This window comes from Anser anser, assembly GCF_964211835.1.
Source record: "Anser anser genome assembly, chromosome: 5".
Lineage (NCBI taxonomy): Eukaryota > Metazoa > Chordata > Aves > Anseriformes > Anatidae > Anser > Anser anser.
In genome coordinates, this window is record NC_139725.1 from 55,303,637 (window position 1) to 55,319,030 (window position 15,394).

General features: G+C 38.3%; 1 protein-coding gene across 11 annotated transcripts in view; it reads left to right on the forward strand.

Moving 5' to 3' along the window:
- The window catches only part of LOC310901090 (uncharacterized protein), a gene marked incomplete at its 5' end in the record, with an annotated part of 65,354 nt that extends 50,423 nt beyond the window's left edge, over positions 1-14,931 (forward strand). For 3 of the 11 annotated variants that reach the window (XR_014585589.1, XM_083840142.1, XM_083840139.1), the window contains one exon: positions 1,178-14,931. Coding sequence is in view for 6 of the 11 variants with exons in the window: in XM_083840139.1 (XP_083696265.1) it covers positions 1,178-1,394 (217 nt within the window). The remainder of the gene's footprint in view (positions 1-1,177) is intronic. The other 8 variants (XR_014585585.1, XM_083840144.1, XR_014585586.1 and 5 more) reach the window with 7 other exon arrangements.
- Positions 14,932-15,394: the final 463 nt, after the last annotated feature.

Genomic DNA, 15,394 nt, shown 5'->3' on the forward strand with positions numbered 1-15,394 from the left:
CCTTGGCATGGCTTAAGAACTACTGAAGTATTTAATAGCTGTTTAAAAGTAATAGCTATAACTACTTACAGTAGACATACATAGAAGATGACTAAATGGGTCATTACCTTTACAAGAAAAGTGTTTATGGAGAAGGACTTAAGAGAAACGAGATTAAAGATCCAGGTTTTCCATTATTCTGTGTGTTTAAAAGGAGAAAGCAGAGTGGGTTTGCAAAGTTAAGTACAGGGTAAGAATATTTTGAGACTAATAAAAAGATAAGTGTACTGTTAGAGAGAAATTGCAAGTTGCTCAGACCTTGAAAAAGTCAAGCCACCTCTGGGGGTGCTTAGGTAGGGATTCTTGGCTTTAACATGCCAACTATGAACATTTTTTGTGTGTGTGTTATCTCAGATGATGACAAGATGCTAGTTGTGGAAAAGATTATTTTCCATTCAGATGGAGAAAGGAGGGGGAAAGGTATAAGATGGAATGTCTCTGTTCCCTTGAGATCTATCCAAGATCTTAAGAAATCAATGGAAATCTTTCCATTGAGTTCAATGCACTCTGGATCACATCGGATTAGAGCTTCCTTTGTTGTCAAGTCCTCCTTCCCCACTATGTTGCTCAATTTGCTTTCTGCTGATGTTAGGATCTTTTTTTCCAAATATTAATAAATCTGTATAATCTTTGGCCTCTAGCTGAGCCTTTCTTCTGTGGCACACTGTTTCACTGCATGCGTGACTGCATGGTTGAGAGTTGTTCTGGAAATTACTCATAAAAATAAAGTGCCTGATCATACCACAATTGTCAATATGTGTAGGTTGCAGCATCCCCCCTGTGGGCCATTGTAGCAGATCATAAAATCTCATTTCCAGGAAAGTTTCAAAACTTTTATTTTCTAAGGAACATTAATTATCAGAGTCCAGATGACCTGTCCCATTTCTCCATCCACTTCCTCTCTTTTTCCTCATCAGATGTGGTAGTTTGGAGGCAACAGATCACATGTCAGGCTCCTGGTTTTATGCCCCTGGTTTCATCTCAATGTCAGCCACAGTGTTTAAAAACAGCAAGACTCATGAGCCTAGTGCCCAAAACAATATTTGAATGTGACCATTTCCCCATTGTTAAACTTTTGTAACAACAGCTGATTTACAAGTCTGACACTTATGCAGACATATGCTTTGGCATTCTACAGGCTTCCCAAGACTCATGCCCTCCAGCACTGCTTGTTGACCTCTTCTTCTAACACAGAACTTCGAGACATCATCACAATGGCCAAACCACTGTGGACCTACATGGTTGTGAAAACACTAGTCATACCCCCATCTGAGTTTCCAGTGATGCATTTTTTCACTGACAAATTATATTCTGTTGAGCCAGAACTTTTTGCAGGTACTTACCAGTTCTTATGAAGCTCTTACCTAGGAAAGGTTCTCATGCCCAGGTTGAAACTTGAAATACATCAAAGAGCACGAAAACTGTCACCCCTCCCAAATAATCATCCTGTGATCAAGGCACTCACTGGTGACATGGGAATCCAGATTTCAAGCTTCTGTTCTGCAAGATGTCTGAATGTCAGAATCCTGCATCTCAGGAAAGCTTTCTGGCCACCAAACTATCGCTTATTCTGAACAACAGCTTCCTCGGTCTCTCCTGTTGGACCCGTTTCACTTTGTATAAATAATTAAACATTAATTGGAACAAGGACTTGAACTTAGACTGCCCATTGGACTGTTGCATTGGTCTTTCTCCAGGCCAGTGAGTAGATAACTGTTTGTACAAACTTGGTAAGTTGCAGAGCAACAGAAGGAGCTGAGGGGGTCCCAAAACCTCAAAAAGCAAAGCCCAAAGACTTGTGGCAAATTCATTTAGTAAGCTACAGAGCACCTGTTTTACAGTCCTGGACCTGAGTGAGGCAGAACAAGAAATATTAGCTGTTCTAGTGAAGGTTTTGTCAAATCTCCAAAGGTCATGCTTCCATCAAATTTTAAAAAGAGATATTACTTAAAAGTTCCACTTTTTTTTTCTTGAAGTGAAAACAAGTTCCTGTAGCTACACAATCCTCTAACAAATCCTCTGCATTAGGATGAAGATATTAAGCATCTTCAGCATCATGATAGCTTGATTCTTAAAAGTTTCTGAAACCTCTGGCCCAGACATGAAGAATCTCACCATTCCAGTTCTGAGTGGAGTGATTTTTTCTTCCAACACTCTTCTCAGCTTTGCTGGCATTCTTCAAATGATGACTTAGTCCTCTTATTTACATACTATCTTCACATGGCAAATATGACTTTTAGTCATATATAGTCATACAGAAAGATAAATGAAAGTAATCAAAAAAGTTCAGTGGTTAGTGTAAATTACCATAAAAGACAATATAGAAGGTAATAGATGTGTACTGTGAGGATGACAGAGCACTGGGACAGGTTGCCCAGAGAGGTTGTGGAGTCTCCTTCTCTGGAGATATTCAAAACCTGCCTGGATGCCATCCTGTGCAATGTGCTCTAGGTGATCCTGCTCGGCAGGGGGGTTGGACTAGATGATCTTCGGAGGTCCCTTACAACCTCAGCCATTGTGTGTGATTCTGCAATTCTGTGTAAAAGAAGAACAAGGGAGGTTTAGTCCTAATCATTTTACCTGCCTGGTAGATAATGTTCCATAATTACTTGAATGTTTATGTTTGGTGGTCAAATACATTTATTTTCAAACAGCTTTTTGATAAAGTTTAGGAATTAAAATCCATGTTTTACATAGCAAACTTTCTCTAAGCAGTTTTGATATCAAGAAGTTAGTATTCCTGTAGACCATGCAGGGTTCTGCTTTTCCTTTAATGTCATATAATACTTCATTTTCATAAGCACTTACATAAATTCAATTAAGAGTTAACCAACTAAAATATACAAATATGCAGGAGGTTTTCTAAAGAACTAAAACTTCAAAAGGAGCTGGTTTAGAAGTCATGACCTTATTTTTTGCAATAACTTATGCATCATGAACTTACGTAATTGGCAAAAGATAACATATCACACTCTCAGTTTTATGTCCTTGGTTTGACAACAGTGTCAATTGAAGTATTTGCTAACTGCAGAACTATTGGAGCCTCATAGCTTAAAATGTTTTCATTCCAAAGCTGGTGTTCATACCAAATCATTTCCCTGTTATTGTTCTTTTTTAACGTTACTAAATTCAGTATCAGAAATTGATAGGAGTATTCAGTATTCAGGTAATTTTAGACACCAAAAATGTTTCTGAACACTAGTTATCCTAGTGAAATAGAAATATCTGAGAATTAAAAGTATATTTTTTCTAATTAAAATGTCATCAGAAAGCACAAAAGCACACACACGAAGTGAACTCAGAATCTTTAAATGTTATCCCTTAAGTGGGAGTCAATGGGAGTGACCTGGATTTTACAGCACTCTCACAGGGTAAGTTTGAGTCTATTTCTTCCTTTCCCTAGAAATTGCTTTAAGCACAAGCCAAGACAGAAGGCTCGACTGGTCCTCTCTGTTGCAACTGGGCATCTGTACCATCCACTGAAAAGGTCAGTCATAGGAATCATAGAATCATAGAATATCCGAGTCAGAAGGGATCCACAAGGACCCTTTTGAAATACTAGGATCTTCAGGAGCTACAACAGAAAATGCATAAATTAACAAAACATTACAGAAAAGAGAGGGGTCTAAAACAAACCTCAGTGTGTTAAGATGCTTAACATCCATCTAAATTCAGTGACAAAGTGGGCTTACTTTCTTGAGGCTCTTTTTGAGTGATCTGAGGCTTAGGAGTGGGGCTTGTTTGTGTTTGTGCTGTAAAATGTGTATTTGGAGGAGAGTGGTTTTTCTTCAAGTCATTTAATAATCCATAACAATATACAACATAGAGGAAAAGAATGGCTACAATTTTGTTAATTTGTAGTTTTCTGAATGACCACATTATAAACGAATGGCAGGAAACAATCATATGCCACCCATTCAGTAGATCATTTGCTATTTTATCTTGTCTGAAGCTGAATTTAAACTGACCTGAAGAGAAGCAGTTATGTGTCTTGAAATCTGGCAAACAGTAGATTATTGTTGCCAATGTAGATTATTTAGTGAAATCTACAGGCACCACTTTAATTCAATGCTATTGAAAAGTTTCAGTGTCTGGGAGAGTAAATTGAGACTCCCTGTTGTAAATAAACTTGGAGAAGTTATAAACAGCAACCAGGGAAGAAAAAATATAGTCATAGTGAATAGCAGGAGAACGGACAAAAAATTAAATCTGGAAAGAATGAAACTGATATGCAGAAGAAAAAGGGACGTGCATTCATCAGGTGGAAGACATAGAAGGCAATGCAGTACTGAAAGAAATCACAAGTATAACATGAGGGATAGCAGTGTCACACATCAAGAAAACAAAGCTCTTTCGAGCTGTTATACAAAGGTCATCACTCCAGAACAGATATGATGGTGTACTTTGGAACCAGGGGAAATTTGGCTTGAAGGAATGTCAAAAACTAACCAAATCCTTTCCTGTTTCTCTACATGGGAACTACTGTATCTAACTTATTCCCAAATTCTTCAATAATAGTCTTCTTCAAAAATGCAAAATTCTACAGGTTTTATTTATCTTATTATGTTTCAGTGCACGCAACAAAGCAGCCTCAGACTCAAAAAATTTCAGACAAAACTAAACCAGAATGTGTTCCAGGAGTGCATCTAATGAACTCTAACCAGTACAGATATCCAGTTTGTCGGATCAACCTAGAACTATTCCAAAATAAAGTTCTTACATCACACATGATCATGGATATTAAGTCCTTGGTACCAACCTTTTTGCTCTACATCTCCTGTTTTGCATTCACTCCACACTCTTATTAGGCCACTCTACTTGCTAACATAGCTACAGCTGCTGGCAAACATTCACTTGAAGAACAGCAAAAGCTGTGATGGCCTGGAGGACCTGGTTTATTGGGAAAAAGCAGGCCAGACACACTAAAAGGGCAAAAGGATTTGTATAGCATCATTTTCCTTGGTCCCTTTGACATTAAACAGTTATGCTCATGCAGCTGTGCAGCCCTTTCTTTTATATCAGACCAGTGGCACCCCAGGCTGGTCAGCTCAAGGACACAAAAGTGAATTGCAATAGCTAACAATTGCATAGACTTTCAGAATGTAAGATTTTAATTTGGTATCTCAGAACATAACCAAGAATGAGGCATAATTAAGATAAGAAAAGAAAAAAAAAAGAAAACTTAATTTCAAAAGACAATGTACTGGCATGACATCTTTTAAACAATGGAACAGTCTCCCAGACTCTCCCCAGTAATGGATCCTATTTGCTTGGTGCTTTTATAGCTAGACTGGCAAATGCTAGAAAACAGCCTGCAGGATATAATCTTGCCTTGGAAAGGGGTTGGGCTGGATGAACATTTCCATGTAAGCTTCCTCTCAATTCAGAGTAAAGTTCTGGAAGAAGGATCTCTTTCTTGCTTTGTATTTGCCATATGAAGCCTATATATGGAGCTCCTAGGTATAGCAACCTCAACAAATGCCATTAGAAGTCTTGGGATCTGACACAAACCTCCTTAGAGATGACTGGTACATCTCCACTGACCTGGGGACCCTCAGACTAGCCCTTTGATACAAAAATGGATGCATACCTGCAAATGTGTGAGAAGTCAGAGCCACTCTCCCCTCTCAGTTATACAAGATGGAAATTAACAACCCAGCACTGGCACATAAAAATTGTGAAGCTCTGTCAAGTGGTTGCGTTGCTGAGCTAGTATTTCCTGCTAAAATAGTGGCATGCTGACCCAGTGACATGGCTTTGGATTCAGGCTGACTTGTCAGGCTCAGGGGAAGTTTGTGCTCAGAGGAAGTTTGCATCTTTCTGCACTTGTTCTCATAGACATGTCTTTAGTTATTCTCTAGGTTAATATGCAAAATAATACAATAATAATAATAACAACATCTCCCTTTTGACTCATCCCATGTGCCTTATCTCTTTAGTGTCTGTCATCAGACTGTACATTTGAAGCATGAATTGACTTATTTTAATGTCTAATACAAAATCAAGCACTTTGTCCCAACAAATGCAAGAGAGACTGAGAGCTGCATTGTACTCATAGTTAGCATTTGAGAGTTTTGCAGGTTCTTTGGGGCCAAAACACCCCATTAAAATTTCTATCATGTTGAACTTTCTTCTCCGAAAACTTGTTTCTTATAAATGTCCCAGTTTAGCCACCATAAATGGAGTCATGTAAGCCTTACAAGTCATTTTGAAAAATCACAGCCACATTCTTGAATGCAGAGGCTACATTTTTATTTCAACAACATGAATATAAATTAGAATCTTTCCTTCTCTTTTTCTCAAAATCAAAGAGCAAGCTCTTCAAAGGACTCTATATTGTACCCCTTCAGCATCCATACATGTACAGTAAGACCAAGACCACCAATAACAAATGCAAATTATTTATTGTTATATGAAAGATAAGTACACGTAATACAGAGCAAATAGAAAAAAAAATGGAAAATGAGTTTTAAAATTAAGATTACGGAGCAGAAATAACAGGAGAAATGTTTAAACATATTGCTGCCCCAAGCATGTGAAAATTTCAATGGAAAATAACTACCAAATGTTTCCAAAGCCAACCACAGAAATTAAACGAGATTCAACTTAAACTCAATTTATTCTGATGATTTTGTTATTATAAAGGCACACATGCATGTAGTAATCACGTTGTGTTTTTTTTTTTAAAAAAAAAAAGGAAAAAAAAACAACTCTTCTGGGCTCAAAATTTGTAGAACACTAAAAAAAAAGTTTTAAAAAGAGAAATCCCTCTATTCTGTGAAACTGTTTCTGGGAACTTTCCTGGAAATCCCAGCAAGACAAGCCAAAGAAAATTATCTATGGGGAATTGTGATTGTTGCAGTGAATATGTGCTTATACTCTGATTCATTTAATTAAGCTCTTCGAGTGAATAATGGGATACAAAACAAGGGGCACACAGAAGAACAGTAATCAGTCTGTAACAAGATCATACCACTTATTAACTGTACGTTATACAAATATAAATCCAGATCAGAAAAAAAAAAACATACTGCAGTTACATACTATGATTTTCAATAAAAGCTTTAAAGCAGCATTTGACAATGGTGTTAATTTTAAATTATGTAACTAGTGAAGACACTGTATACCACCCAAGATTTTAGCATGCTGGGAAAATCTCATTTCTCTTTTGAAATTATATTAAATAAATAAATAAATAAATAAGCATTTCTGAAGGATATAAATGGGGACAGAGTCAGAGGAGAAACACACACAGTAAAGAAGTTAAAATTAAAAAAAAATAGATGTATAACAGACATATTAAGCATCCAGATTACAAAGCCTGAATGGCTATTCATTTCTATTTCCTTTCAAATGAATTGTAATGTGTGAAAATTGTGCTAGGAAAATAGAAGCTGCTCTTTCATAAGTGATACTGCTGTTTTTAAACAACAACTGCACTGTTAACACATTCATTTGTATTGTACTGTATTAGTAATAGTCAAAAATTGTTATGAATTTGTGGTTCTTGAGTGGAGTTCATTGATAGCCTCAGTGAATTCCTTTTGGACAAGCACGTAAGACACTCAACAACTATGGATCTGTGACTGTTAATGGAACTGTCTTTAAGGAGGTCTGCAATTACATCTGGGTGAAGACTGGTCTCCAGTGGTCCACAAGTAGATGTACATCTACTCATGTTTGTTATGGTGCAGTCTGGAGGAAAGCCACTTTGGAAAAGTGACATTGAATCCCAGAAAGAATGTATAACAGGAAGTGCAAGACTCAAGGATGGAGACCGAGATGCTGTGGCTAAAGTTATAAATGATGTTGATAACTTTAATAAAGCACAGCAACACAGTTGAAAAGAAGAGCACATGCTTCACATCATTTTCTGCAGTTTCTGAGGCATCATTTGTAACACCACCACAACTAAGCCACACCACTTTGGACCAGGACTCCCAACAGTCTTTTTAAAAGTATGTTATCTCAGTGGAGCCTTGAAAATTTGCCCCAGTCAAACCGAGTGCTCAGACTTCTTAGTTTCTCACATGTTGACACTCAAGGTATGTGTGATACCAGGTTGGATGAGATCAAATAGGCCAGCAGAACAAATTTAGTGTATTTAATTTTCCCACTTAAATATATATATATTAAAAAAAAAAAAAAAAAAAGTGTTGCATTTGGGGCACCCGCACACACATTTTTAGCACTATATGTATGAATATGACAAATTCTAGGGCAGTTTTACACAGCTTAATTACAACAGAAGGTAAAGTAAGAATTTGCACCCCACTCTTGAAATGCATACAGAGAGAAAAACGATTCATTCAAATTCCTTCTCTGTCTTACTTATGTGCAAGATTTCACCCCAACATACAGCATATCTGAACTGGCAGAAAGCTGATTGTAAACCCTGTAACACTGTCTCCCTCATGTACTTTGGGACAAAAATGCACAACCTGAATTCCAACGTTCTATTGTTCAACCCTTGAACGGCAAAAATCCACCTAGAATTAAGAAATGGGATATTCAAATAATATACAGTAAGTAATGAATTTTGCAGTCCATGCTTACAAAACAATTTCCTCACATCACCTTTCCCAGAAAGTGAAGGCTGCAATATAATATACTGTGCTAAATTAAACCTTACACAAACATTACTGACATGTACAGATGTACACTGCTTCAAGCGTTTACTCATCATATGTAATTCAAACAAACGGCAAGTTACTGGGGGCCAAGGGCAAGCATTACAAGAGGATTTTTCAGCTATTCAGAGCTGTGAATCAAAGGCAGTGTATTGTTAAATTGAATGTCTGTATATGAGAGGACTGTGGTTATAGAATATGACGGCAATGAGCACTGTACTGAATATAAATGTCACCTTATTTATCATCCTTTATTATTTTTAGGATGTTCATTGCAAGGAAATACACTTAAGCAACTTTAATTCTATACTAGAAAGCTCTCTACAAGAGAAAAACTTGATCCTAGAACTTTTCAGTAAGAACTTTTTCAATTTCTACAGTTCTTACAACTGGGAAAAGAAGCACCTATTTAAGTACAGTCTATAACGGTATTCATCATATCAGGTCATTTTGGGACACTTCCATGCAGATATTTAACTGATTATGATTTGTTTTCCTAATGGAAAATAATAATAATAATAATAATAATAATAATAATGCATTGTGCACCAAATAAAGTAAATCATTTTTACACACAGAAAGGAGGATAGGTATTTTAAAAAGTCTTTCTCTGATTGATTATAACATAGAAATGTGAGAAAATTCGAACTCCTTCAAAAGTGATTAATTAAACGTCAGTGGTTATATCACTGTCTCTTACTAGCACGTGTTCAAATTTAATCACCTCTTATTAAAGATCAAGTGGCCAAAATGATGGTGGTACTCATTATTTAAGCACCATCTCTATCAATTGCCCAGATGGGATACTTCTGTCTGAAAACAGGATTGCTCAGTACAGGACCCGTTCCTCTTTTCTCAGTATGTGTGTGCTCTTTCAGCTTGGTTCCCCCTAAAATAGGACCACCCATACCCATGAAGCCTGCTGAGCCAAAGCCTGGATGATTCTGGAGGTGACTGGCAGCTCCAAAATATCCACATTAAGCCACACAGATCCAGGATCCTCCCCTTCTTGCTTTTTAATTGTCACCATGACAATGTCAACACTTAAATCACCGGTACTGAACATATGCAAGATGTGGCCCAGTTTGTATCTCTTGGAGATGTTACCTAGGCTGCTTTCAGATGCACTATTGCCTTTGCTTTAGATTTCTTAGGTTTTCTTCACAGCCATAAAACTGGAGTGTTACACTGGCAGAGAGATGGGGTGGGAATAACCCTGGGGAATATACCCCTCATGGCACAGAGAAGATAGCAACAGTAATGCCCAGTTCTTTGGATGACAGAACAAAACTGCTTAAAATGCCACTTCCAAAGACACCGTTGTAAAGGGACAGATGTCACGCCAACAAGCAAGTGCTTTTTGCAATATCTCTCTGGCATCTCACTCAAGAAAGATGAGCATGTGTCATCACAATAACTGGGATCATCTGTACATAGGAAACACAGTTACAGTAGAGTTAAACAAGGGGTAATATTCCTAAAAACAGAAACGCAACACCTTTAATATTGTAACACCTTTAATATTATGATACACTATTAGTGTTAATTTGGCCTAAGTGTAACTATTTCATAAGCACAGTGGTATTTTTAAGCAATGTCTGCTGAACTCTTTTTAAAGATATTTACAGTAGTTAAAGAAATATCACATTTTAAAGGTACATTACTAATTGCATTCTGGCAGAAGCTTAGCTGGAAACAATATTAGCACTATTTTGATACCAAAAGCTGTTACAGTTTATATTAGATAAGGTTATCCACTGACAGCTAATTGTCAGGATCAAACACCACTACAAGAATATGGTCAGCGGAAGTGACATAGGAGACTTAGGTGCAAAATTTAGGAATGAGCTTATGAAATCTGTGGGCGTACAGAAGAGGACTGGACTATTACACTGGGAGAACTGAGTGACTTCAAGGACTGAAGCAGTACAAACAGGATGAAATCCAGTGTTGCCTAGCTCAATGTCACAAAGATGGCAGCTAAAAATATCTATAAACTGGGCACTTGCCAGCTGCATGTGGAGAAGAAAACTCGAGATGTTTCACTCAAATGCAGGATTAGCATGAGCCCCTAAAGAAATGCAGCTATAGTAAACAAGAACAATTTGAAAACACATGGGGTATTTCCAGCAGAGAGGGATGTGCTGGTCATACGTCACTGGAATACTGTGTAAAATTTAGGTCACCCCTTTCAAGGACAGACACAGCTGTGCTCCATATGGGGGACATCCATAGTCACAGTCCCATCACATGGCCCCCGAGCATGTGCCTGAGCTCCCATATTGTGTCTGGGAAATCCCATGCCATGCACCACATGAACAGGAAATCCAGTGTGTGGGAAACATGAACTACACAGATGGCCAGCGAGTGCGCAGTACACCCGGCACGCTCCGGTTGTACTGGGCTCCCCAAGACAGGCCAACCCTATGGCGCTTTGTACAGGGAGACTGATACAGCTGAGAGGGTCCAGAGCTGCTGTATGTATATTTTTCATTTATCCTTTGGGTTTCAGGTCGGTCTGAGCTCTATTGCAGAGCACTGATCAAATAATGTAACGTGTGTGTGGTACACCCAGCGTGTTCCTGACATGCCACACTCATCGTCCAGGTGCTCAGCTGTCAAGCTGCATATGTGTTTGTCTGTGACTTCCAGATGTCAACCAGACCGCTGAGAAAGATTGTGCTGAACAAGTGACCATATGCTGTGCCAAGGACTCCAGTGAATCTCCTCCCATATGATGCAGGAAAACGGACTTTACATTAAACGGGTGCAGAAGGAAGCTTCTAGGATGATCAGAGAAATGGAAAATCCATCTCATGAGAAGGGACTGAGCACCTGAATAAACAGGTGCAGACCAATATGAGCTCCCTTACGCTTAGGTGGTCTCATGCTGTCCCAGAATCCATACAGACAGAATTAGTGTGGTGCTAATGAACTCTGCAGCAGATCTCACCAGCTCAGGCTTAGCATTGCCCTGACATAGCCCTGTAGGTGCCAGGAGGCGGGTAATTTGCACCCCAGCTCACTCAGAAGGTAAGCAGAGCTAGCCTGAATCTGCTCGTCCCTGTTGGGACAGGTGTGCCCCGCATGAGCTTGCCCTGTTAGCCCTGTGGAGCAGTGCCCGAAGGGGATAGGACTGCCCGACTGCTCTCAGGGGGGCAGGAAAATTGCCCTCACAAAAAGACAGTGTTGGCATAAGAACAAGTGGACATAAGCCCGCTTAGATGCTTTTAAGCTGGAAACTAGAATAATTCTAACCATTATGGCAGCAAGATCTTGCAATAGCTCTCATAATCATTGGAGGCAAAGGTATAAGCAATTTTAAGGTGATATACGTGATATGTTTCTGAACAGAGTTCTGTAATACAGAGGTGCCTGAAACACTCCTATTAGACATGTCCTACTAGACGCCATCCCAAAAAACTCCGTTAGCTGTGAACTGCAAACCAAAATCCAATCAAAATCAGAAATTTAATTAAAAGCAGCTCTTCTGAGCCTGTTGCTGGCAGTCATTACACTGGTAAAAAGTGACAGCTACTTCCATCAGTCATGCAATATCAACGGCTGCTAAAGCCAGCCAAGGAGCTGGCGCAGACCACGACTGCCCAAGGACCGCCGCATTTTGTAGAAGGTATTTATAAGAAAGGATTCAGAGCCTTTTATCTCTGCTTTTATCAGCTAAGATACTTTACTCCTACTTTAATTTATATTTTGCTGCTGTCTTCCTTTTTTTTTTTCTTTTCGCTCAGTTGGAGCATGATGCCAATTAAAATTAGTTAAGAAAGAAAATGTCAGTTTTTCCAAATACAACATAATTGTTCTTAAAGCAGTGTTCCCTCAGTACCTAGTAAATCCAGGGCTCTTTTGCAATAAATATTCTTCTCAGAACTCTTTCTCTTTTCTGCAAGTAGGCTTAGATCTCTTTGGTCAATTTTATTCACGTATGTGTTCCTATCTTTGTATAAAGCTATGATTCCCCCCTCCCTTTTTTTTTTTCTAAATAAAAGGTCACAAATACCTTTTCGGAAAGAAAAAAAAAGTGCCTTTTTATTGGTTTAAGAAACTTGAACTTGGTTGCAGGTAAGAACTAGTAGCAAGGGATTAGTATTCCCACAAATTCAACTTTATTGAAATGTCAGGAATAAAAGTACGGTTGGATTCCGGGAATCAGGTTTGCACAGATGTTAATGTTCAAAGGCAATTTGTGGCCCTTAATTTAAGTTTCACAGAGGATGGCAGACTGCTCCAGGTGTCCACAATGATTCACACATGGAGAAGAACGAATCACAACCCAGAATTTCATATCTAAGTTTAAAATACCCATTTAATCTTTGGTTGTTTTTTTGCTGCTGGAGCTTCAGGTGGAAATGTTGGGACCTATGAAATGATGAGCTGTATCACATAGCAATGCTTGTCACAGTTTTTCCCTGTGAAGATACTGTATTGCTTAGTCTAAGAATAACTTTAAAATTCACAGAAAGTAAGAACTGTTGAGCAGCTAAAAATAAAAAGTCATAGGAGGACGTGCTGTTAGGCATAAGCACTGAGACCCTTTAAATCAGCTTGAGCTATTGAGCTAACCTAAACATTTTGAGTTGGATCCTGATTCCAGTGAATTCAAAATTATTTGTGGTGAGAACTAATGTTTCTCCTTTTATTTCTGTTTTCCTGCTAATGAGTATCAGATACAACATTGCAAGACTACTCTGTAAACAAAGTGCAAAATTAATCATTTTCAGAGGAACATTTTATTCACAGTAGGCTGCATAGGGAAGGAATTAAGCCTAAGTAAATAAACAATGAAGGTAAATAATACACAGAGAAAGTCAAAAGGTCATCAGAAGATGCAATTTAAAATATCGCTGGGTGTACGATGAAAGCAAAATATACCATTTATGAGAAAAATTCCATAATTGAGTAAAATGCTGAGTAATTTCATCTAAGCATTAAATTATTTGCAGTTTCCTGCATGGAAGCAAAAAATAGAGCTGAAACTCAGGCCCTTGTTATGCCAAAGATCTTTTCTTCATCCAAGAGCAGAGAAGCTAGCAGGTTATACAATTTTATGTCAATTATAACATTCCATATAAATAATCTATACTTGTCCAAACTAACTGACTTCCACTTCCAATTATTTCTGGGCAAAGTTTTAAAAAGAAATACTGCATTGCGATATAAAATAAGCAAATTGCATCTGTTTTGGAACAAATGAAGAATTACATGCAGTTCACATTCATCAAAATCTTTCTATCTGGCCGCAGAAGTCTATTATTAGGATGTGTCAAACCTGTCCAGAAACATCTTTCTACTGTTGATAAACAAGCTGTGCATTACATTAGGAGATTCAGATGTGTATTCCTTCCAATTCTTATGTATGTCTAGTCATTAATCCAAAACAACATTGCCAAACTTCGACCACAGAAATAGTAAAAATAAATACCAAAGGTCTGGGAAGAGAAATCCTGAGGTCACCAAGAGAAGGTAACTTCAAGGGAGTATCCTGGAAATTAGGAGTTATAAATCATCATGGCCTGAAAGAAAAATTCAGAAATTGCATAATGCCATTTTGCATGGCTAAAAATAATGGAGTCTTGGTGCAAATGCCAGGAAAAAAAAATGGAAAACTTCACAAACATTTATGTTCAAAGAAAAGGCTTCAAGCAAGCAACTTACCTGATGAGAGCAGAAGTGCAGAGCGATTGTACCTTCTAGCCTTGTGTTTGGACTACCACTTGCTCGGAATGGGTCTGTCATACTTAAAGCGATAATTTACACAGAACTAGTCCACATTAGGTACGTAATATACATTTTTATGACATTGTGGATAAAAGGTCAGTAGTTTAATGATCTCAATTCTATATTCAAATGTGGACTGATATTTCTGCCTTTCTGGGAAGAGTAAACTCCTTCATTTTTGCTAAATTATTTGTTCCTCGACTCTACGGCTTATTCAAAAACGTCAAACCACTGCTGGGTAAAAGCTTTATATTGTAGAAAATGAAGGTCAACCTGAAGAAGATTATCCTACACATGATCCCTAAAGATTTGTCTTGAATAAATGTTTTTCTAAATGCTATTTTTCCTCCCTTCCCCTCTGAGCATGTTGCAGATTGAAAATTCAAATGTGTGTGTCAGTTCAGGCAGGGCACGTGCAATTGTCCGAAAACTCGAGAATTATTAAACGATATTATTTTAAAATTCTGCACTTGCTAAGGAAAGTGAGATGACAGAAAACGCTTCCTGAGACTTCAGCCCTCCTTTTGTCTGTGTCCTGGTTCCAGTTAGGACAGAGTTAAGTAGCTCATAGTAGCTGGTAGGGTGCTATGTTTTGGATTAGGATGAGAAGAGCGCTGATAACATGCTGATGTTTTAATTGTTGCAGAGCAGTGTTTACACCAGGCCAAGGACTTTTCGGCTTCTTGCTCTGTCCTGCCAGCGAGCAGGCTGGGGGTGCAGCAGGAGCTGGGAGGGGACAGACCCAGGACAGCTGACCCAAACTGGCCAAAGGGGTATTCCATACCATCTGACGTCATGCTAAACAATATATAGGGGTGGCTGGCCGGGGTGGGGGGGCCGGCTGCTCGGGAATAGGCTGGGCATCGGTCAGCGGGTGGTGAGCAATTGCATTGTGCATCACTTGTTTTCTTACACATTATTATTGTTAATACTATTACCATTATCACTATTATTATTATTATTGTTATTATTATTTTCCTGTCTTAATA